Consider the following 26,751-nt stretch of genomic DNA (forward strand, 5'->3'; position numbering starts at 1 on the left):
TATAGACAAGTTTCAACTTATTAGTCCAGTAGTTTCGGAGCAAATAGGCTGTGACAGACGGACAGCCAGACACATGAGTTATCCTATAAGGGTTCAGTTTTATTCCTTTTGAGGTACGGAACCCTAAAAATAATGATTATAATAAGTTTTTCACCTTATGCCCATGTGGCGGTAGCAAAACAGCCAAGCCACATATTTTGACTAAGGTGTAGAGTTAGTGAAGGGGCTTGTAGAGTTTGAAGCTTGGCTCGACAAGAGATCTGATAACATTTTAACAGTGCGAGTCTTAGGCTTATGGTTTCGTCTTAGCAACATTTTACATGAAAATGTTTTTGGTGGGATAATTTTTTACAGTATAAATATTTATTCGTAACAGTTAGTATTATCTTTTAACATGATTTTTACTGTACATCTGGGCCCTATTTCACCAACGTGACAGGTGCGACATTTGTCGACATCACTGTTACTGACGTCACAGGCCTTTATAGGCTACGGTAACCGCTTACCATCAGACGAGCGGTGTGGTTGTTTGCCACCAACCAGTGTTGGGCGTAATTAATTACTCGTGTAATTTAATTACATGTAATTAATTACTCGTGTAATTTAATTACATGTAATTAATTACTCGTGTAATTTAATTACATGTAATTAATTACTCGTGTAATTTAATTACATGTAATTAATTACACGTGTAATTTAATTACATGTAATTAATTACTCGTGTAATTTAATTACATGTAATTAATTACTCGTGTTGTTTAATTACATGTAATTAAAATGTTTGTAATTTAATTACATGTAATTAATTTTCTGTGTAATTTGCAATTGTGATTACATTAATTAGTAATTAAATTACTCAATTACTTTTCATTTACCTTTTTAATAATATGCAAATATGAACAAATTTACTTGTAGTAATTATAAAGAAAAACTTTTATGAATTCCATTATACGCTGGATAACGTTATAACATATTTTTTATCCCTGGAATCATACCTTTACAGGGTACTATGTGATAAACCACGTTGAATATGGCAGTCGGCGCTTACGTCGCGTAGCACCGCATTAGTTTGCACGATGCACATCCCTGGTGCGCCGGGTGCGGGCCAGCCCCAACCCTATCCTGTGTGTGATAGCGGACAGACTTGACTGCCCGTATATGAGACACTGCTGCGAAATGCATGTTTCCAGCAGTGTATATATATTGTAATAGTTAATTAGGTACTAACATTAGGAACGTAAGTCTACTAACAAATCTGTATGAGTCCATAGTTGCTCGAAATAAATATTTTTCATTTCATTAGTATTAGGGCGCCGGTAATAATGACGTAAGCGCCGACCTAAGGTGCCTTTCGGGTTGGACTGTAGCAAAGGGGGGGCTGGGACTTGGACAATTGTCACAAGAAATACGACAGTTGTCACGAAATTCCGACACAGAACTCATTTACTGTCATGAATTACCGAAAGTTCTTTGAAATCTTGTGTCAATTGTCATCATTATCATCATAAACATCACAAGAAAGATACCTGTTTTTTGCCGATATAATAAAGTTTTTTTTTAATAATACAATGATAGTGACAAACAGGAATAAGGCCCGTCCGATGGTAAGCTATAACCGTAGCCCATGGATGCCTGTGACGTCAGCAACAATGTCACGTTGGTGAAATAGGGCCCTGGTGCTACATTACGACACCGGTGCTATAATAAGCACATTAAAACACTCCCTTTGGCCGTGTTTTAAAATTCGTCATTCGTTGCAAAATTTCAATTTTTCGCACTTCTATCGTAAATAACTACCTATGTATTAATAAAAAAAGTTACCTATATAAGTAAGTAGTTACTGCCTTTAAAAAGTATAAGTGTCTAAATGTTATTAGACTTTTTGATTTTTTAAAACGTCTTTAGGTCAATAAAGCAAGTGAAAAATTATTAGAGTTAGACCAAGAAAAGTCTGCAGCGATTTGGACAGCCCACGCAGTGAAGGTGTTATTTATAAGTCATAGTTTCATAGAAGTTTCTTCAAATCGGCCTTATTAATGAGAGATTAAAAATATTCAAAATTATCTAAAAATATTTTAATCTATTATTTCATCTCATACGTTCAATAAGGCCCGGGACTGGACCTTTTTACCTGCACTGACAGTGGATCTTCTTAGCAACAAGTACAAATTCAGAATAATAGGGAGCAACTGCTATTTTTGAATGCTGGGCCTTGTTACCCGCCGGGCCTCATATGCCTGCACCTTATTTATTTGTTTTACAAGGGGAAAATTTGTTGATTAATCATGCTAATATTGATACCCAAACAAGCGAAACATTCTAAAATTGAACCACAAGCGTAGCGAGTGGTTCGTAAAGTTGAACCTCGAGCGTAGTGAAGGTTTCAAGGGACGAGGGTTAAATAAAATTTTCACTACATCAGCTCGTAAAGGCCCTCTTGATTGTTCGAAACGGATAAGAAGAGTGGCATTTAATTTGATGCAAATTTTGAGTTGTTTCCGTAGGTATACTCGTAAAGCTCAGTTGGTTGGTAAAATTGACTTTAAAATGATAAATATTGAATAACGTTAGTTTGAAATTGATTTAAATGATAAAGTAAATATTATCGGAGATATATATATATCGGATATCGCTCTTAAACAAAAAATATATGTCGCTAGTCATTTATAACCTAAAAGCGCCAAATTACGCAAAATTATATTGAAATGACACCAGAGCCTCTACCATCAGTTTTAACATTGACATAACGCTCACGTCTACGTAATTTACTTTCTGTACATCTCGCTTGCACTATTGCTCGCATATGCGAGTACGAGCGAGATGCATAGGAAGTAAGTTACGTAAACGTGAGCGTTATGTCAATGTCAAAACTGGTGGTAGCCGTACTGTCTATTGAATTTGAAGAATACTTTAACAAGGGTGGTTATCTGTATGACAATGCACCTAAAATAATTTTCAAATGTATCTATTATTTCTATACTTAACACGATAACGAATTCTACGTAAACCAAACCGCGGGCGATTGCCCGCGGCGATTGCCGCTTACTAGGGATTTAGTACATATAGAAATAAATAAGTGTAGGTAAGTTTCCATTAGTGTACCTACTATTAACAATATAACTATTTACCATTGATAATAATTTTATAAACGTTTTGCGTATTTTTTACGGGCACCGCGCTAATCGCTAGCCCGCCACCGTCGATCGCTGCCTCCTGCCACGGCGCACAGCGCGGCGCGCGAAAACGCCGCGCGTTTGAAATGTAACTCAATATAAGCGCGGAATGCATACTTACGTATCAGTATTTAGTGTCGCCGTGATTTTATATTTCTAATATTTTGTGTGGGAACTAAGATCTTTATTATGACCGTGTAATATTAACTCTACAAACTTTAATTCAATATTGGCTATACTGCTTAACCAGAAATCAATATCTAGACAAGCACATTGTCTACATTTCTAATTTTTAGGGTTCCGTACCCAAAGGGTAAAACGGGACCCTATTACTAAGACTTCGCTGTCCGTCCGTCCGTCCGTCCGTCCATCCGTCCGTCCGTCCGTCCGTCTGTCACCAGGCTGTATCTCACGAACCGTGATAGCTAGACAGTTGAAATTTTCACAGATGATGTATTTCTGTTGCCGCTATAACAACAAATACTAAAAACAGAATAAAATAAAGATTTAAATGGGGCTCCCATACAACAAACGTGATTTTTGACCAAAGTTAAGCAACGTCGGGAGTGGTCAGTACTTGGATGGGTGACCGTTTTTTTTTTGCTTTTTTTTTTGTTTTTTTTTTGTTTTTTTTTTATATGGTACGGAACCCTTCGTGCGCGAGTCCGACTCGCACTTGCCCGATTTTTTACAAGTATACTAAGTTGATAGATAATATCGTAATTTTACAATATCAGCTACTTTAATTCTTTATTGACAAAGTAATTCGTGTTTTTACGTTCACCAGAAAGCAGCTGTTCCAGATTTCTAAAAACCGAATATTGTGAATAAATTAAAGTGTTATTGAACATGTTACAGTTTTTTGTAACTTTAATTTTATATTTACATAGTTATTTAGCAAAATTGAAATATTTAAATATGGCCGAACGCTCCACCTATAATTTTCTAATATTTTACATAAATGTTATTTAACATGCATGCAATAACATATCAAAAAAGAAAAAACTTTAATGTTATCAAAACCCATTTTTGTTCCACCGCTGGTCTAAGTTGTCAGAAGCGCTTACGTGCATAAGCTTGAGCATTAAGGTATTACATAAGTCACGTTTCGCGATGGAGCGGTGCTGCGAATACCGACCAAAACCGGCCTTGTCCCCGATGTAGGAGTACTATTTAACTACTTGTAGCCTCAAGATGGTAAACACAAAGTTTACTAATCTAACTTCCATTGTCATACTTAAGTGCTAGTCAACAATAGTAACTTGCACATCGTATTATATCACTACGTAACTATACTTTAATTACTTCTTGAGTATGATCATGTTTCTCAGATTAAGATGTCCGCATTGTAGCGTAAGTAATTATGATCACGACAAGAAGTATCTAAGACGAACATAACATGTTAATAGGTATTAAGTAGGTATTTAGCCACATATAGTTCGTTTTTTTAGCATTAGAAATAAGGTAAACAATCTTGATGGGTCTTTTAATTGTAAAACACGCTTTAAAAATAAGCCACGGCAAATATGTAACAATTATGAATCTATAATACGATCATTTATATTCTTCTGCTTTCACTATAGATGTAGGTATAAACTAAAACTTTTGTATCCGATGTTTATAAATAGAACTGTTTTCCCGAAACAACAATTTATAATTTTGTTTCTTTATCTGACTGAGATACCTATGTAGATACCATCATAAGCAGACAGTTAAGGATGACTCACGCAAGACCGGCCCCATCCTTTAATCGCTCTTTGTGATTGCTCGGACATAAATTTGTTAGCATGTTAAGTAATTTTATTCGCCTTACTTCTTACCTAAAAATTTAACTTTTAGTTTGAACGCCACCCACGATCACGAAGGTATAGACATTAGGCTGTAGCCGCGAGCGTCAGTTGACGTCTTTGGCGCTCAAGGGGTTTGAGACCAATAAGGCTGACGTAAAGAGACTAAAGCCTTGTTGTAGAAAATAAATGTTGATTTTATATATATCACATCCACAGGTTCGCGTGTCTATTGGGATCATAGGAGGCACGGCGTTTGCGATGTTCGAAGGCGCTGTGATCGCCATCGTGCGCGAGCAGCGCGCCGATTACGGGCTGCAGCGGGTGTACGGCAGCATCGGCGGCATGATCTCCTCGCCGCTGTCCGGGATGCTCATCGACTACGCCAGCCGTGGCAAGGGCTACACCGACTTCAGGTAACTATCGCAGACGAGCGCCAGATCAGTCCGTGTAACATAAAAAGTATGTTTTAGTGTGCCAGACAACAATCGCATGCCTCGAAATTAATAAAATAAAATAAAAATAAAATATTTTTCTTGGCAAAAACAAGTTACAGGTAGGTGTTGAAGTTCCTGACTTCTGAGCTAGGTAAAGACCTGTGTTACAGAAGTCATAGTGTCCTCTCCCAGACAATTCGAGTAGAAACTGTATAAAGAATATCAAATCTAGTATGATGGCTTATTAACTATAAGATGGTCAAGCAGATCTTGTCAGTAGAAAAAGGCGGCTAATTTGAAAAATGTAGGCGCGAAGGGATATCGCGTCATAGAAAATTTGAATTTCTCGCCTTTTTCTACTGACATGATTTGCTTGACCATTTATACATTTCCCATTTTGTTTTTGTTTTTAATTTTATATTAAAAAAAATGAATTATATTTATTTATAGGGCTTGTTTTGATACCAAAAAAATCATATTCGTTTACGTGATTTATTAATTTATAGCGTTATTCATAAACGCGCAACAAGCCTCAATTAGTTATTATTGTTATAAATCATTTTCTTCATGGTATAATAATATACTCCGCCTGGTACTCTATTCCGAGATTCGCGTATGACCTAACTGACACGGGCCTACGTCATCATGCTGTTTACAGGTTCTCAAACTTTAAAATGTGGGAGAATTTTAACCAACGGTGAAAATTATTTTAACGGCATTAATTTTAAGTTCTTCATGTAGAAACATAGTAAAATAAAACAAATCTAATGTATTAAACTAAACTTTATTTATCTATACAAGACAAGCGTTTGAAAAACTAATTCACAGTTACACATTAATTACCAAGCTTACGACGTGAAAAGTTTGGAAAACACTGCGACTGCTGACACTGAGCGAGAAGGAAATAACAATTAACACGCGTTCGACAAGGATGACGGTCAGGGCATGAAGTTATCTAGATCCGAATTGTCAAATGTGACAGCGCTATCCTGTGTTGCCAGTAATGTAAACAGAATTACCCGAACGTCTGAAATTTCTTTCGTGAATCGGAAGATATTGCTAACGAATAATTAAAAATGACGTGTTATTGTAAAATTTAAGATAAAATACATATAAATGAAAATTATAAAGAAATATTTTAACTTATTAACCATAGGTATAATGTACCCATGTAACATGTTATGTTGAAATAAAGTGGCAATGTTATTGTGACGTAGGCCCGTGTCACTCTGGGAATAGAAGACCATGTTTTATTAGACCATGATTTTCTTAAATCTTAATCTGTCATTATGAGTATTATAACTTACATAGGTACGTATTTGTAAGAGAGGATAAATTATGGGAACTATTAGGAATTATGGGTATTATCAGGATAAATTAACAAATTAAGGCTTGTAAAGTTTTACTAGTAAAGGAGTTAATTAATTCCGTGGTTATTAAATCTACCTTTGGCGGACTTTGCAAGACTTCTCTCTACTGTTCTATTTATTTGCATTCTTTTTGCGACTTAATATTGCAAACTGCGTTCTTTCAAAATCCAGGCAATTTTACTAATGATATTCCGTAAAACGGGGTGAGTAGGTTTCGCGGGGAGAGGTGGGTTATGAATGGGGAGAGAAGGTTTGAGAGGAGGGTGAGAAGGGATTTTACGGCTACTGCTACAAAAATAATGTATTCCAATTTAAAATGGAGCTATAGTAATACGCATAATAAAAAAAATCGATCCAACAATCTTCCAAAATCACCTTAGTATGGAAACCCCTCTCACCCCAAATACGAGGCACTACGGGGTGAGGTGGGTTTTCTTCTTTATCGTCAAAGTTATGAAATGGAACTACCCAAAATAAAATAAAAACTAAAATACAAACGTCCGGAACACTTTTTACATATATATACCATTCAGTTTTCATATGTAAAAATAAAGTGTTATCGAGGTTTGAATTTCAGTTTTGACCCTACTCACCCCATTTTACGGTATGTACTTAGGACTTAGGTATCTTGTAATTATAGACAACCAGTGACCGTAACATATTACGACCTACCTAAGTATTAAATGTCACCATATCTACTTTACCTACATATGCTACCTAAAAACGTCATGCAGGATTGGTCATGCGACATTTATATTTAGGTAACATTTGCAACCGGTCTTGAATTCAATTGGTTGTAGAAGCTTATGGCTGTGACATTGACTGATTCAAGATCATACTGATTTGCAATATCTATTTGACTTAGCCTTAACATTTACCTCACTTGCAAATCCGTTAATAGGTATGTTTAAAAAAAAAGTATTAAATATGAATAGCGATACGAAATACATTATGATTACAATTCCTATGAAAAGATGACGTCTATAGAGCCGCTATCGAACTATGTCGCTGCCAAGTCGTTGTAGAGTTAGCAGAGTTTAAGCCTAAAGGCAGGATTCCACCAGTGAGCGGCACTGTGTGGCACAAGCATTTTTGTACTGAATATGGCTGTGCCGCACACTGGTGGAATCCCGCGCCTCTAGACGGATTCTTACTAAAATATATTCAGTGAAATTGTTTGTTTCCAGGCCCGCATTCTACCTGTATGCCGTGCTGAAGGTGTTGTCCGGGGCGCTGATGCTGAGCATCGACCTGGAGTTCAAGCAGCCCGCGCAGAACCTGCTCGAGGATGTCATATCCGTGTTCCGGAATATTGAGATCGTAGCGCTCTTCATAGCTTGCTTTATCATGGGTAAGGAATTTGTTTCCATCGTCCTTAATATGAAGCAACTTGCACAGCACCTCTTCAAAGATGTTCATATTGAACTTCCTCGATGTTGTCAACTTCGTGTCCCTGAACATTGAGATGGTTGGTTCGATCGCTAGCTTTATCATTTAGGTTGTTTGTTGTTTTATTATGAGTATATGTTTTTTATAGCCTTTAAAAGGTCGTACACTCGGCGTCACGGAAATCGCACACATTCATATCATATGTTACGAGGGGTACGAGCAATTGGGGGCTGTCCATAAATTACGTCATCGTTTTTTGACGATTTTTGACCCCCCCCCCCCTAAAATCATCCGAAAATCAAGCTTCTAATGACCCCGTTTCCTCCTACGTCATGCTACCATCATCCGATGTCCAGACCCCCCCCCCCCTAATTTGAAATGACGTAATTTATGAATAGCCCCTTGCGAGCGATTCTAGCTTTTAGTGATTTGGTTTTGCCTCAGTTTGACATCGTTTGAAAGCTAATTTAATAACCTTGAATCTGATGTCTGTGTTGTTTACGTGTTTTATTTATTCGGGTACTTATTGAAAAAATATTGGTACTAACCGTCCAACTGGTTGAAATGTCCGGTTGACAGGTTGGTAATAGAAGGCAAAGAAATGCAGTTTTATTTACACATAGCAAAGATAATAGATAGTATAGAGGGGTCCTGTCATAGTAAATTATGTAGTCATAGTAAATTTACTGCCATCTATCGACACACGACTACAACTCAAAATGAAAACGTATAAAACTATCGCAAAAAGGTATGTATATGGATAAATGGTTTTATTATTTATATATCATTTTGACCCATGTTCATTCACTGATACCTATGTGTTAAAATTGTTAAATATGAAACGGTGTCGTCACGCCATCTAGCCGACCATAGGCCAAAGTAGGGTTGCCAACCGTACTATATTATATAGTATTGTACTATATTTTGGCTCTCTGTAAGTCTGTACTATATACTTTTGGAAAAATATATAGTACGCTAAAATACTATATTTCCGATTAAACGTATATTACACTCATGTTTAGTATTTTATCTGTAAGTACTATATTTTTTTGGAATGTACTATATTTTTATTCCTTATTCTGGAAAATACTATATTCCACCAAAAAAAAGTTAAAACCAAAATATTACTTTGCTAATCCGCGAAAAGATAACGTGCTAGTCAATCAGTGCTAACCCGTTATACTTACTTGAGTATTTTTACATGCAATTAATATTCCCACCCTCCCACCGCAAAAATAAATACGCAAATAAATATAACAAACCACCACCAAAAGAATAAACCTCGACACGTGTTTCGCCTCTCTACGAGGCATCCTCAGGAGTTGTTGACGGTCTGACGCCCGGCAACGGAATGACCTGTCTAGAATGGTCGGCCATATTTATACCTTGACCACTCCCCCTACCGTGCAAGTGTGAGTGAGATGGAAAAATTCGTAATAACGGCGATGACGCAACATTCAATTGTTCGTTAAGAATCATGCCCCTATTGTTGTACCTAATTATTTCCAGTTGTTTCAGAACACCCAAACGCAATCCCTTTTCGCAAACATGTAAAATATCAAAAGAATTATTCTCAGATAAAGTGTGACCTGTATCTAAAGTGCTTTGCAAAATTGGACTTCTCTGGATGGTTATGTCTATATGACGCAACATGCTCTTTATACCTAGTAGTGAAACTACGGCCCGTTTGCCCCACATACACTTTATTGCAATCGTCACAGGTAAGCTTATAAACTCCAGACTTTTTCCCATTCTCGATCTTATCTTTGCCATTGCAAAGCTTCGAGTGCAAAGTATTATTTGTCTTAAAGGCCACAGGAATGTCGTTAGACTTCAAAATTTTGTAAATTGCATCAGGATCGTGCCGCATACAACATAGTGTTGACCATACTATTCCGCTTTTTCCTGATGATACCATCTGTTGATGGTCGTTATTACGAATTTTTCCATACCATCTGTTGATGGTATCATCAGGAAAAAGCGGAATAGTATGGTCAACACTATGTTGTATGCGGCACGATCCTCTGAACCGATTAAGAAATATAAAGCGAGCATAACTTATGTTGGCAAGTTGTCTGATGCAATTTACAAAATTTTGAAGTCTAACGACATTCCTGTGGCCTTTAAGACAAATAATACTTTGCACTCGAAGCTTTGCAATGGCAAAGATAAGATCGAGAATGGGAAAAAGTCTGGAGTTTATAAGCTTACCTGTGACGATTGCAATAAAGTGTATGTGGGGCAAACGGGCCGTAGTTTCACTACTAGGTATAAAGAGCATGTTGCGTCATATAGACATAACCATCCAGAGAAGTCCAATTTTGCAAAGCACTTATTAGATACAGGTCACACTTTATCTGAGAATAATTCTTTTGATATTTTACATGTTTGCGAAAAGGGATTGCGTTTGGGTGTTCTGGAACAACTGGAAATAATTAGGTACAACAATAGGGGCATGATTCTTAACGAACAATTGAATGTTGCGTCATCGCCGTTATTACGAATTTTTCCATCTCACTCACACTTGCACGGTAGGGGGAGTGGTCAAGGTATAAATATGGCCGACCATTCTAGACAGGTCATTCCGTTGCCGGGCGTCAGACCGTCAACAACTCCTGAGGATGCCTCGTAGAGAGGCGAAACACGTGTCGAGGTTTATTCTTTTGGTGGTGGTTTGTTATATTTATTTGCGTATTTATTTTTGCGGTGGGAGGGTGGGAATATTAATTGCATGTAAAAATACGCAAGTAAGTATAACGGGTTAGCACTGATTGACTAGCACGTTATCTTTTCGCGGATTAGCAAAGTAATATTTTGGTTTTAATTAGTATGGATTTCCGCAAAGTAACGCCTGATTCTATTCACTATTCAAAAAAAAGTTGGCAACCCTAGGCCAAAGGTGTGTGCGCCATCTATCCGAGAATAACTGTTTCTTGATTTCCGAGGCAGGTTTTTTTCTTAGACTTTATTCATCTTATAAGGAGTTACATATGTATTTGCACATAGGTAAGTACTTACTTTACTAGGTATACACTACAAATAGGTAAATTAATTTGATATTAATCGTATTAGGAAACTTAAGATAACTTAGTTTCGTTTGCAAACCTTTCAGTGAAAAGTAGGTTGTGAAAATGTTTGTTATGTAAGTAAATAAGAGCGATAGTATCTATACTAACTTGCGGGCTCAGCACGGTTCCATTTTTATCGACTATCACTATGCGCGTCCCTTTCGCACTTACATACTTGTTAGAACGTGACAGGCATGGTGACAAGGGATAAAAACGCGTCCGTGCTAAGCCGCCAGGGCACCCGCATAATTTATGCTTTTGTTACACGTTGGTTCCGTTTTCTTTTTCAAACTACCATTTTAAGTAAGGGATTATAGTGGTTATAGTTTGTACAAGGACACGTACCCACTAAGTCATATTTATATACTTACTTATCGTACAAAAAACATAGTCAGCAAAATATTTAATATGTGGTCCACACACCTAGGCTAGCTACCTTAATGTGCCTAAGTTTCTATGCTATCGCGCTTCTTTCCTCGGCCCGGAGCAGCATTTCACATCTTTTCACTTTTATGAGATCTGTGAATAATTAATTAAGACTTTAAATATTCATTCTTAATCTCATTTTTTATGTGAAAGAGTCAAGTCATTGGGTTGTAACTTGTTTTCAGAATAATAGATAATAAATATATTATATATGTACAGTCAGTATCAATAGTAGCGTATGAACAACGGACCAAAATTATCTGCTACCCTCGAATAATTTTCAGAATATAAATATATCTCGACAATTCGCGTTTAAAAGTACCTATTACCTATCTGTAATAGTCTAATTTTATAGTTCTGTATAAAGAAATATATTATGTATTTTTGTTAAGCTATCAGATAATGGTTTTGACGCAGTAGATACCTAGATACTTTTTAGTCTGATACGCTTTTTTTTATGCTGACTGTACTTACATATATGTTATTGCATGTAAATGCTACCAATAAATACATACTCGTATAGCCGTGACGATGATTTTAGCTTAGTAGTATATCTACACCTATCTACCTATGTACAACATACCTAATCGTATCTATTTTATGCACAATGGCCTTTCTGTATGTTGACGACATATTTAGTATATTTACTTAGCTATCAGTATCACCGACCGTCAGAGTTCATTGAAACTATGTATGTAACTATGAACTCACTATACAAGAAACAAGAAGTCATGCATATGGCCGCCTATGACCTAAAATAAAAATTAAAGTTCTGTATTTATTAAAACTAAATATTACGCTGATGAAATCTTAATATTAAATGTGTCTACCTACTCGAACTTGTATCAGTGGCAATGATATTGTATTACATTAAATATATGAATAATTCTCTACTGGTATTTCACATTTATTTTTAGCAATGTGTTATCTATGCAGATTACCTATATGAAATCGTGCATCACATTTTTACGATAATAGTGAAAGTCTAAGCATAAGTATTTATATATAACTATATATTATATAATATACATATCGTCGTCTAGTACCTACAACACGAGCCTTATCGAGCATTTGTGGGACTAGGCCGATCTGTGTAAAATTGTTCTATAATAGTGGTTCCCAAAATTGACTGGGCTCCGACCCACCTAACAAAAACTGCCAAATTCGAGACCCACCTCGTGGCCGTCTTAAAAAGGGACAAAAAATATTATTGATTACGCTCAGATGCTCTAGTAGTTTCAGGGCCCACTCCATATTCGCTCGCGAGCCTCGGGTCGCGACTAGGGAATGCAATAACCGGCCAATCTTAATAACCGGTTTCGGTTACGGTTATGCCCGAAAAATAACCGAATATCGGTTATAATCGGTTACGGTTATTTTCGACAAAAAATGATAAATTTACAATGAAGTAATTAAGAAATTACGAAAATAAAGGGAATGTGAATATAAGTCTTCTTTTTTAATAAAACACACAAAATACAGTAAAAGTAAAATATGACAATATTCAATAAAGATATTTCATAAATAAGGGAAGTAAATTTGGTATATTTTCATTATTGAAATTGAAATTGAAAATCTTTATTTCAGGTCTGTCGACCCATATTATGTTAGTATACACGGTGCTTAAAATATGTTAGTTGAGTAGGTACATAAATTGTAAAATCAATCAATTAAATTAAAATTAAATTACATTAAAAATAATAAAACAATTAAAATCTAAATCAATTAAAATACATTACAAAAAATAAAATAAAAACACAAATCATTTTACTTAACATATTGCCATACTGATTTGACTTGCCCAACCCAGTAATTTTGAATTGGACAGTCGAATCTGCCTGCAATCAATTTCAGAATGCTGTTGTGGCTATTTCTTACCCGACTCAAGATGGATGTAATTTTTTTGCGCATGATTTCATATAAGTCATCTGTTCGGGCCTCAGCAAACATGCCTGAAGCACTGCACCACCTAGGTAGCCCCAACAGCATTCTGAAGGCATTATTATACTGCACTCTTAGTAGGGCATTATATGCTCGTTTAGTATACTTGAGCCACAGGCCGATCGAGTAAAATGATTGGCTGTAGGCTTTAAATAGCGCAATTTTTACCTCTGTAGAGCACTTCGCGAACCTGCGGGCCAGCATATTACTCCTCACTGATAATGCCCTACGCTCTCTTTCTATGTCTTGGTCATCACAGAGATCCTCAGTAAGTATGTGACCAAGATACTTAAACTTTGCACAACTTGCAGCGCAACCCCTCCAAGAGTAACGTACCTATTATTAAAGTACATACCTACACGAATGACAAAAATTATAGCCACAGGCGTCACAGCTAAAAGAGGCAGGATTTTGTAGTCATTAGATGATAAAAACATAGAATTTAAGTCATAAATAAATAACCGAAAATAACTGTAACCGGTTATTCGAGTTTCCAATAATCGGTTATGACATTTTGTCAAAATTATAACAGATTATTTCGGTTACGGTTATAACCGATTTGCATTCCCTAGTCGCGACCCATAGTTTGGGAAATGCTGCTATATAATGGCTCCTCTAAACGATGGGCCCACGTCGGCCAATCCAAGGGACGCATTTATGCGTTAGAGGGAGCAAGTGATATTGCTATCTCATTCTACCGCATAGCTGCGTCCCTTGGATTGGCCGACGTTGGCGCATCGTGTAGAGGAGCCATAATATATATTTATTTAAATTTGCAGGCACCGCATGGGGCTACATCGAGAGCTTCCTGTTCTGGCTGCTCCAGGACCTGGGCGCGTCGCGCTCTCTCATGGGCATCACCATCACGGTGGGCGGCGTGGCCGGCCTGCCACTGCTGGTGCTGTCCGGGCCCATCATTCACCGCCTCGGACACGCTAATGTGCTGTTTATAGGATTCGTCTTCTACGCTATCAGGTTGCTCGGTGAGTTCGACTTTTATTCAATTATCTCTTTATATTTATGTGAATGTGTAAGTAAATCTATTGAAAAGTAGGATTTTTGTTTTGGTATGCCTGAACCCTATTGGTATACTTGTCAATAGGTTTACTCACAATCAATACAACAATAAACAATAATCAATAGATCAATAATTAAGAAGTGATTGATTAGTAATCAATAGATTGTAATGGAGCTGTTCTCCTTTAATATGAACCGGATTACTCAGATTAATAAAGTAAGTAAGGGTTACTAGGTCACGAGTAGGTACCATCGGGTTGTGAGTGCAACAAACTCATGCAACATTTGAAATTAATTTACTTATAACTAAGAAGCACGAGAAAAAGAAAAAGTATGATTGAATCTGCGATCGAGTAGATCTGAGTAAATATTTGATGAATTACCTAATGATTATAAATCTCCTTCACCTCAGGCAAAATAAGCAAGATTTTTGTGACAACGACCTGCTCCTCTAATGTCTAATCCAGCTATCTATCTATAATACCTTTAAACGAGAAATTCTTGTTTATTTACTTATATATTTCTGGGATCTAGGAAACGGCTCTAACGATTTCGATGAAATTTGCTGGGGGTTTCGGGGGCGATAAATCGATCTAGCTAGGTCTTATCCCTGGGAAAACGCGCATTTTTGAGTTTTTATATGATTTCCGCGCAAAGCTCGGTCTCCCAGATATTATACTTAATATAACATTGAAGGTGTCAAGGTAGGTAGAGTAACGTCAAGTTTAATTCAATGCAATTATTAATTTATGCTATATTATGGTAGGTATACAAGTATACAAACAAAATGCAATTAAATGACCTTTTATTATTGTATACCTGACCATTATGGTGATCTTCTTCTTCTTCTCTCGTGACGAGGTTCCTCTAAAAACTCTAAACAGTGGATGGTGATGATTCTTAAATGATTTCCATATATTTTCAGGTTACTCGCTGATCTACAACCCGTGGCTGTGCCTAGTGTTCGAGGCGCTGGAGTCCGTGACGTCATCGCTGTCGTTCACCGCGGCCGTGACGTACGCCGCGCGGCTGTCGTCCACCACCACCGACACTTCTGTGCAGGGGCTGCTCGGCGGCATCTACTACGGCGTCGGTGCGTCTGCACTTACTATCTAGCCATAACAGGGCGCTCGCTTGTCTACAACCTACGCCCGGTGTTCGAGACGCTGGAGTCCGTGACGTCATCGCTGTCGTTCACCGCGGCCGTGACGTACGCCGCGCGGCTGTCGTCCACCACCACCGACACCTCCGCGCAGGGGCTGTTGGGCGGCATCTACTACGGCGTCGGTGCGTCTGCACTTACTATCTAGCCATTACAGGGCGCTCGCTTGTCTACAACCTACGCCCGGTGTTCGAGGCGCTGGAGTCCGTGACGTCATCGCTGTCGTTCACCGCGGCCGTGACGTACGCCGCGCGGCGGCTGTCGTCCACCACCACCGATACCTCCGTGCATGGGCTGTTGGGCGGCATCTACTACGGCGTCGGTGCGTCTGCACTTATTATATAGCTATAACAGGGTGCTCGTTTGTCTTCAACCTAGGCCCGGTGATCGAGGCGCAGGAGTCGGTGACGTCATCGTCGTCGTTCACTATGGCCGTGACCGATAGGTACCTTTAGCCGGGGCTGTTGGGCCTCTATGGCGTTTGTGCATCTTCACAACTTAATACTGTAGCAAATTATACGACACACTCAGTGTCTGGTTATGTCTGGAAAATAATCGAACACTATTTTATGTGTAAATATATGTATAACAGGTCTACCACTTATCTCAAGAAGTTGATAAACTATAGTAGCGCGGTGATTTTCCAGTCGAAAGTAGCTGAGTTTTGAGACTAAAACTATTAGCTTACAGTCATATTAGATGTTTACTTAATTACATAATTCAAATCAGCTTCGTGTAGCCAAGCCTTCAACCATTCCGTAGCTGACCATAATAACTTCGTATCAACAACCTCAGTTAAACGGTAGACCTATAGGTAGTTTCATTTATCGGAATTGGTTTGGAATTTTAATCCCTAAGAAAAGTAAAATGGTGGTAGGTACTAAGTCCACGTATCTGCCATATTAGAATATTTTCCTTAATTAATATGTAACTATATTTCGGCATATTTGTCCTAGTAATGAGATTGTTCGATGTAGATTAAAAAAAAACAGTAATGTAGGTATAGGTACTTAGATCTGAAATGCACCTCATCATTAAGGGGCCCACTCATTACCAGTCCGCCGGACGGTATCAGCCTGTCAGTTAGAACAAAATTTTTACAGTTCCGAACAACTGACAGGCCGATACCGTCCGCGGCGGACTGTTAATCAGTGGGCCCCTTTACATAGTACGTAGAGATAGAGATTATAATTGAAAAAAAAAAATCTGTTTTGAAGCATGGATATGTAACACAATTTTATAACCCACACTACATACCTACTCTCTTTAATCACTAAGTTCACTTTATAAAACAAAGTCCCCCGCCGCGTCTGTCTGTTTGTGTGTAGGTATGTATTTTCGCGATGAACTCGAAAACTATTGAACGGATTTTCATGCGGTTTTCATATATCAATAGAGTGATTCTGAGGAAGGTTTTAGTGTATAATTTTTTGTTAAGGTGTTGTGTAACCCGTGCGAAGCCGGGGCGGGTGGCTAGTTAATAATATGCCAAACCATATACATATATATCCCACCAAAAACATAAATGTAAAAAAGGAGAGCCAAGTTCAATACAAAAATTATGCTTGGCTGTGGGCTTCGCCGCAAAAAGAATGGAGATGTAAATGAGTGCCAAGTTCTATGCAAAATCCAAATATGTATTTATAGGAACAAAATAATGTTATGATACTTATAACAATTGCTGTTATTTAAAAAATATGTGAGATCTTAAAGTAGGTTAGATTTGACTTGGCCAGTTTTCATTACATAAGTACATCAGTCATTTTATAAAGTTATTCAACATATATATTTTAATTCTGATAAAAACTGGCCAAGTCAAATCTAACCTACTTTAAGATCTCACATTTTTTTTAAATAACAGCAATTGTTATAAGTATTATAACGTTATTTTGTTCCTATAAATACATATTTGGATTTTGCATAGTACTTGGCACTTATTTACATCTCCATTCTTTTTGCGGCGAAGCCCACAGTCAAGCATAATTTTTGTATTGAACTTGGCTCTCCTTTTTTACATTTATGTTTTTGGTGGGATATCATTACTTTTTGTAAAGAAAAATAGGCAGGTATTGAGATTTAATGTTTTTTCTTGCGTGTTGGCCGGTTGTTTAGCGCGTATTACAAGTTTTTTGTATGGGGACACCACTTATTTTTTGACTTAAATTTATTTTTATATTTTTGTTATATAGCAAATATAATAATACATATATTGGGATAGTTTCAAATATCTGCTTGTAACGGTTCCAACGCTACATTTAATTTTTTTTTGTATGGGGACCCCCCCTATTTTTTAACTTTTTTTTTATTTTTAGATTTTTTCCTACTCTTACACGCAATAACCGAGCTGGATTCCAAATTTCATCCTTCTAGGTCATCTGGAAGTAGGTTAGGTTTAGGTACTATATGTCAGTCAGTGGTAAAATTTACGACTTTTTGACCTTCATATCTTTATAACCGTTTGAGCTAACTTCATGAAATTTGGGCTTCTAGATGTCCTTATGGATATAATTAAACACACGTAGTTTTATGTGTTTACGTTAAAGAGGTTTTGAGTTATAGAAGGGTCAAAAGTGGCACCAAGTGGTTCGTGTAATATTACACTCGGCGCTGGCTAGCCAGTTCCTTTGCTTGAACTTGGCTTGACACGCTGCCGCGTGTCTAGATATGCTATTGTAATACAGTTTTCTTTCTATACAGGTAAAGGAGCCGGAAGTCTTATCGGTGGTTATCTCATGAAGTTCTTCGGCACGAGGCCGACGTACCAAATATTCGCGTGCGCCACATTTGTTACCGGATGCATTTATTTCTTGTTCAACAAGTTCTACATCGGAAATAGTGCCATGGGCGACGAGAACGACCTCTGCAAGAAAAAGCCCGCTATAGCCGACGTGGAAAATCGTGAAACTAACTTAGAAGCGGATAAAGGAAAAGCGGTACTAGATGGCGCTGGCAAAACTGATATTACTGCATCTGCGAACGTAACGAACGACACGCCTAAAGTGTCCGACAATCAGATGACTAATTTACCGCCCGACAACACAGATGGCGGTAGCGACTCCGGAGTGGAAAACCCAGCCTATATCGAAACGGAAAGTATTTCGAGTAATGCAAAGAAAAATGACAGTAAAATAGGATAATCATGAGATTTTATGTAGGATTAAATAATAAATGAACCTATAAAATTGTTTTAAGAGATTTTATTTTAATGTATATAATAAATTATTTTAATTTAATTATTATTGCGTCTTTTATTCAAAATTTGTATGTCTGACCTCTGGTCTTAAGCCTGGAATGACATCGAATTGATATTAGATTGCCTGTTTTATGAGCTAAGCAAGCAATAAAAACGATTGTTTTTGAGTGCTTTCAAGTATAGAAATGATTTAGATCTCTTGAAGCGAGATAGTACAGTCGCCATCAGATATATCGGAGCGGCCAAGGTGCTCACAAATATCGGAACACGCCTCTATTGTCAGGGCGTTAGAGCGCGTGTTCAGATATTGTGAACACCTTGGCCGCTCCGATATATCTGATGGCGACTGTACCTGCCTACAAAAGGTAATTAAACATGTAGAATTGGGAATGTTTTTCATATTCTACATGCAATAGGTACAAATTGTGTAAATTTAGATTTATAGGTACTTTATCAACTAACTGATTTTATTGTATTTTAATGATGATTGAATCATTTACATTTATTTTATTTAATACCATATAAATACCTACCTACGCATGAGCGAATACTCTAATCTCGTCTCGAGATAGTAACACCTATTACTTCTAGTTAAACCGAAGGGAAATGCAGGGGAGGTGGTAAATCCACCTTAATATCCGTTAAAAACGTAAGTAAATAAATCTTTAATAGATATTTATATTACTTGTTTATTAAAAAAATCCCATATAAATGATTGCTAGGTATGTTATATATATGTAAAAATGTATTTAATGTGATGGTAGAAAGGATCCTATATTTTGTGTTTAAGCTTGTGACACTTTCTTCGTCTCGACCTCACTTGTTCGTGACATCAATTGTCTTGCTAATAGTGTAAATCATAACGCTGCCTGTGGTCATCGGGATCGTGCCTTAGGCGCGGTGCTCCACATTCCAGGGTACCGTAAAAAATTATCACAATTTTACTCTCGGCTTATCACTACGGTGAATATGGTACCGAGCAGTGTCCTCTTCTTCAATCATTTCTCATTTGGCGTCTGGACGGACCGGTAGTAAAATTGTGGTAGATGAAGAAATAAAACAAAATGGCTGCTACTGCGGTATATTTTAGTTTTATAGTGTGCTTATATCATGTAAATTCTTTAAATTTACCCGGTCCCCTGGTGTACGTAGTGACTCCCTCGCCTCGCACGCCGGCCGCGCTGAAGATCGACGAGGGAAGATCGGCGCCCTTCTATTACCACAACTGGATGAGGAGGATGGATTCGCCCCAAAACGCTTCGAGGACCACAACGACCACAACGACCACTACGCCCAAAGTGGAAACGCCGGATTTAATATTTGCCGAATTCGAATCTCATAATGGAGACAACTATAGGAAATCATTGAGGAACCTTTTGGAAAAAGAAAAAATGCAAACCAAGATATCTACGACCACAAAGAAGCCGATATATGTCCCCGACGTCGTCCCGGAGCAAACGCCTCAAGTAAATTATGTTGTACCAGACAGTAATACACATGACGAAGACAAATTGAAAGCGAGCACTCCTGATATGACTGATTATTTTGCTCTTTATAATAATCTGTACGGCAACAACAACAACATCGCCGCCCCAGTATTCATTCCAACACCCACTACGGCGTCCACCACGATCACTACCACAACCGCTGCCCCAAAGTTGAATAATGTAGAGGATATCTGGCATGTGATCGATAGTGAAAAGCATAATCAATTTGCTGGACAGTGGGAAGAAGTGCCTGTTGATGCTGATAATGATAAAACAAAAACACAGACTATGATTTCCCAGGAGGAACCCCAAAAAGAGGATAAAACTAAAAACGAAGACATGATCGATGACAACTTTGCTTTACCTGGGTAAGTTAGAAAAACATTTAGGTACCTACTAATTTGCCGTAAACCTTAATAAATATGTTAATACTAATCGTTTCAATTGTTCGCAGATTTGGAACAAATCCTGGAAACGGAGCTGAGAATGAATCTAGGGCAATTCGTACTGAACCTAACATTCGTTTTCCCTACATTAATTTAAAACCCTTCCAAGTAAAAAACTCATTTGCAAACAACAAGAAAACCAATAATGGCATGTTTACGAATTTGGATAACTTTCATGAAATAACAAATCCAGTTCGAGGAGAAACCCAAGACGTTATGCCGGCACGCCAGCCCATCGATCGTTACAACCCTGCGCAATCGTATGTGCCACCATCTAGATTTGGCAAAATAAATACAAAACAAGATTCTAGCGCCTATTCTCCACCTGTAAAATCAGTTGCAAACTTGGTGCCTCCTCCTCCTCCTCCGCCACCATCTACTGGCGACAATTTCCCTGCCCCCGACAGCTACGAATCATTCCCACCTTTTGCTTCCGTTGATACGAATCCTGCATCGGCTCCTCCTGCCGTCCCAAGTCCTCCACTACCCCCATCAGTTCCCAAACCTTCACCTCCAAAGTATCAACCTCCAGTGGACACACCGGCATACGACTCACCGAGTGATGATGGCGATTCTGATAGTCCACCTATGGATGTAGGCTACCGATACAAACCACCTTCACCCCCTGCTAAACCTTTTCTACCGACTTTGCCACCTTTATCAAAACCATTTAAGGGATACTCGTATGATAAACCAGGGATGCCATTAGATGATTCACCCGTAATGGATAAACCGCAGTTCCATGGTTATCATTATAAAAAACCAGAGCCTGAGGCTCCCCCCAGCGACGAACTTCCACCGAGTCCAAGTTACGGGCACCACGGACCGCCTTCGTATCAAGGACCTGACTATCCCGAGCTAATCTTTAATAAATATCATGGCAACGATGACAGCAAAGGTGGCGACGACATGAAAGGAGATGACATGAAAGGAAATGATATGGGAATGATGCCTCCGCCTCCAGCGCCCGATATGGACAATTCTGGTCCGCCTTCTGACGATCATGGATTTCCCCATGACTTCCCAGGGGATTTCAAATATCACCACGACTTTGACGATCACGACTTCTACCATCATCATCATCATCATCCTACAACCACAACAACTACGACGACCACGGAGATGCCTCGTGTCAATAGATACAGTTATTATTACTTGGGTAAAAAGCTGTATTACTTGCCGCTATATTTTAGCGTTTACTTCATATGTTATGTAGGGGCATTAATTATCAAGGCGGTGTTACGGCACAAGATTGTATACCCTAACAGCTTTAGACCAAACGATCAAACATCCAGTTTCTTTTCAAAGCGTTCTGTAGATTCATGGGATCTATCAAATGAAAATCTTCACGAGATTACTGGAAGAGTCACGGCCGCCATCGGAAAAGCTGCTGAAAAATATATGAACAAAGGAATAAAACAAGAATAAATGTGCCACAAAGTGCCAACGAGTATATCGCAATACTAGGTGATAGAGAGTCATGGATATTAGTGTGTAATATTAATATTGTTAAATTATAAATTTGTTGTGAACTGGACATATTCAATTGTGAAAAAAAGGTAAAATGTTTGGGTATAGTTCATTGTCACAACGAAATTAAATATATGAAGAGACGGAGAGTGTCGTATAAGTTATGTCTTTTCATATTGCTCAATAAAATGAGTTACATTAAGCCTTGTAAGAATTTATTTTATTTACACCTACGTGTCCTAACTTCTTACTCTATCTAGAGCACGGAAGTTTCTCTGCCAAGTCATACAAAAGAACCTAACAAAAACACACACTTCAATACATACATGTCCCGAAATCATTCAGTTAATTTTTAAACTAACAAAACAATGTTTAGACTATAAGCAATAAACAAAGTTGTGTCTAATACCTAGTATTATTGTGCAACAGGTAGGTACATAATAAGGGTTCTTAAAATTCAAGGGCCGAAGTTACCAAACGAGACGAAGTCGAGTTTTGTAAATACATACTAGGTCGTTGCGACCAATCGCGCGCGTTATGCGAACATTGCGAGCTCAACAATGCGTTTCTCACAATATTTTCTCTAAAGCTGCGTACGGACAGTGCGTTCCTGTGGTTACGCGTAGTCGGGATACGCAGTCCACGCGTACATTTTACCAAAAACCAACTATGGCGGCTCGCTAATAGAGTGTACGCGTAGCTGCAAGTACGGACATGGTGTTCCAGGACACGCGTAACCGACTACGCGTGCGAATGTACGCGCAATCCGTACGCAGCTTAAGACAGCCGCAAAAGCAGCAAAAGGGCGATTGTGCACTACAATGAATTTTACTGTCCGGCAGTCCGAGTTTTTACGGTCCTTGTCCGTCTTTTTACTCGTAGGTGCGGCGCAGTGGCATGAAAAAACCGGGCAAGTGCGAGTCGGACTCGCGCACGAAGGGTTCCGTACCATAATGCAAAAAAAAAACAAAAAAAAAAAGCAAAAAAAAAAAACGGTCACCCATCCAAATACTGACCACTCCCGACGTTGCTTAACTTTGGTCAAAAATCACGTTTGTTGTATGGGAGCCCAATTTAAATCTTTATTTTATTCTGTTTTTAGTATTTGTTGTTATAGCGGCAACAGAAATACATCATCTGTGAAAATTTCAACTGTCTAGCTATCACGGTTCGTGAGATACAGCCTGGTGACAGACGTACGGACGGACGGACGGACGGACGGACGGACAGCGAAGTCTTAGTAATACCCGTTTTACCCTTTGGGTACGGAACCCTAAAAAACGGATGATTGGCTTGTGCACTTGTGCGTCTTTTTACTCGCAGGTGCGGCGTAGTAGCATGAAACACCAAAAACTCGGACTGCCGGACAGTAAAATTCATTGTAGTGCACAATCGCCTAAAAAGTGAAAAATAAAATCGAAATAATAAGTACCTATAAAAGAGTAAATCAATTAATTTGGTTAAATACAACAGTTGTACAATATTGTATGAATATTCATAAGATGACTATTAGCTAAGCCAAGCAGTTGTACCTATATATTATGATATTTATGATCCTACTAACTAGGTACTCGTAATAAATTATTATTACTAATAATAGACAAGCGCCATCGCGTCTCCCGCGCCGCGCTCAGCAAATGAATATTATTTAGACATCACTATTATATAGTCATTTAATTAATAATAGAAGTAGGTACGTCTTTTTACTAGAGAAGAATTGCAATAATAATGCAATAATGTTCGCTATAGTTTTTTTTGACATTGTAAGTAAGAAAGCTTTTGTTTTAAGATCTTTTTCTTATATTTTTTGGACCCATCGTTCAATAGTTAGGAGGGAGGGGGGGGAGGACATATTTTTTCTTTCCGAGCGATTATTTCGGAAATATTAACTTTTTACTATTTACTTTATCAAAAAATGGTAATTGGAGACCCTTAATTCGTTGTAAATGGCCTATCTGACGATACCCCACACCAGCGGTCGGCAACAAGCGGCCCGCGAACCTCTCACTTGCGGCCCGCGAGCCTCTCTGGCTATTTTGTATGTAATATTGACAAACGACAATATCTGATAAAGTCGTAAATATTAACAAAGTGCGGCCCGCGTGAACTTCGGTAACTACTATTTGGCCCGTGGCTGCTAAAAGGTTGCCGACCGCTGCCCCACACCATTGGGTTAAAGCGAAAATAAAAAAACATTTTGTATGGGAGGTAGGTACCCTAAAAAAACATTTTTTCAAATTTTTATTTTAGCAATCTGTCGCCATACATGATTTATGTATCCATGCCAAATTGCAGCTTTCTAGCACTAACGATCACGGAGCAAAGCCGCGGACGGAGGGACACACGGACATGGCTAATCGAAACTATAGGTAGGTAGTTGACTACACAGTAAGCTCAATAAGGCTTGTGTTGTGGGTAAATAGACAAAGATATACCATGGTCTAATAAAACATGGTCTTCTATTTCCAGAGTGACACGGGCCTACGTCACAATAACATTGCCACTTTATTTCAACATAACATGTTACATGGGTACATTATAGCTATGGTTAATAAGTTAAAATATTTCTTTATAATTTTATAATTTTCATTTATAATGTATTTTATCTTAAATTTTACAATAACACGTCATTTTTAATTATTCGTTAGCAATATCTTCCGATTCACGAAAGAAATTTCAGACGTTCGGGTAATTCTGTTTACATTACTGGCAACACAGGATAGCGCTGTCACATTTGACAATTCGGATCTAGATAACTTCATGCCCTGACCGTCATCCTTGTCGAACGCGTGTTAATTGTTATTTCCTTCTCGCTCAGTGTCAGCAGTCGCAGTGTTTTCCAAACTTTTCACGTCGTAAGCTTGGTAATTAATGTGTAACTGTGAATTAGTTTTTTAAACGTTTGTCTTGTATAGATAAATAAAGTTTAATTTAATACATTAGATTTGTTTTATTTTACTATGTTTCTACATGAATAACTTAAAATTAATGCCGTTAAAATAATTTTCACCGTTGGTTAAAATTCTCCCACATTTTAAAGTTTGAGAACCTGTAAACAGCATGATGACGTAGGCCCGTGTCAGTTAGGTCATACGCGAATCTCGGAATAGAGTACCAGGCGGAGTATATTATTATACCATGACGATATACATAGAAAACATCCATGACTCAGGCACATATCCATGCTGATCACACAAATAAAATGCCCTTACCTTGCCCTTGCTCTTAGGATTTGAACCCGGGACCATCGGCTTCATAGGCAGGCAACTGTACATGCGTAAGCTTGGTGTAGATACACAAATTAGGAACAAATTGTTAGTGTTATTACAAAACACCAAAGAATTTCTCCGCGACCTAACGTATAAAAAGTACACATGACATTATTAGATAGGACGTGATAATAAATTGTCCAGGCTAATGTTGTTCATTTGCAGGTCTGTACCTATAACGAAACCTTTCATTGAGATGGACATTTTCGTATGGCATAGGTACCTATAAGTAGTAAAAAAAAAATAAAAAAAAATACCTATAAGTAGTCAACAAATTAACTTTAATTAAATGAAAACTATGTATTTACGAACAATTAATTGGACATATGAACCAGGGATGTTGCGGATGCAGATTTTTTGACATCCGCGGATGCGGATGCGGATTTTTAAAGGCTCACATCCGCGGATGCGTGTTTTACGCTCAGCAACACACACACATATATAAAAACGTGTTGCCAGTATATAGATATTTCCCTCAAAGTGGTCATCCATTAATTACGTCACACGTTTAGGGGGAGGGAGGGGGTCAAGAAAATGTGACATATTGTGACATGGGGGAGGGGGGAGACACAAACTTTGTGACGTCACTTTAACTTCTCAGTAACCGAAATTTTTTTTTAAATTATTTTATTCGCTGTACATTTAAATAACAAGTTTTTAAAACGATAATCGTTTTTATTCTTTTAATTTTCTTTCCAAAGCATTTTTGGGTTATAAAATTACTAATATTTATATCGTCAAAAATATTTTGATAAAATATTAATAATACTTAGGTACTTACTTAATTCGATTTGGCGATTTCGTAGAAAAAATGTGACGTCACACTAGGGGGGACGGGTTTGCCAAATGTGACCAAATGTGACAAGGGGGGGGGGAGGGGTCAAAAACCCTAGAAATTCGTGTGACGTAATTAATGGATGACCCCAAAGTGGGGATTTAACAATATCCTTAACACTTGGTTATTAATAATTTGTGTGTAGATTTAATAGCAAAAGCTTTTTATGTTTATTTAAGGATTTTTTGCAAATGAGTCCTTTGTGAAATAAGGTTTAAATAAAAAAATTGATCGATTTTAACAATTTTTTATTTAAAATGTGCATGAAATTACTACATAAT

General features: G+C 37.8%; 1 protein-coding gene and 1 pseudogene across 1 annotated transcript; both read left to right on the forward strand.

Annotated features, from left to right (window-relative positions):
• The window catches only part of LOC134789816 (uncharacterized), a 57,475-nt pseudogene extending 38,466 nt beyond the window's left edge, over positions 1 to 19,009 (forward strand).
• Positions 19,010 to 19,715: 706 nt separating this feature from the next.
• On the forward strand, positions 19,716 to 22,508 carry LOC134789496 (uncharacterized). The gene is made up of 2 exons (XM_063760076.1): positions 19,716 to 20,818; positions 20,905 to 22,508. The coding sequence occupies exons 1-2, from the start codon at positions 20,028 to 20,030 to the stop codon at positions 22,322 to 22,324; spliced, it is 2,211 nt and encodes a 736-aa protein (XP_063616146.1). The 5' UTR covers positions 19,716 to 20,027; the 3' UTR covers positions 22,325 to 22,508.
• Positions 22,509 to 26,751: the final 4,243 nt, after the last annotated feature.

Source organism: Cydia splendana, chromosome 4, assembly GCF_910591565.1.
Source record: "Cydia splendana chromosome 4, ilCydSple1.2, whole genome shotgun sequence".
Taxonomy (NCBI): domain Eukaryota; kingdom Metazoa; phylum Arthropoda; class Insecta; order Lepidoptera; family Tortricidae; genus Cydia; species Cydia splendana.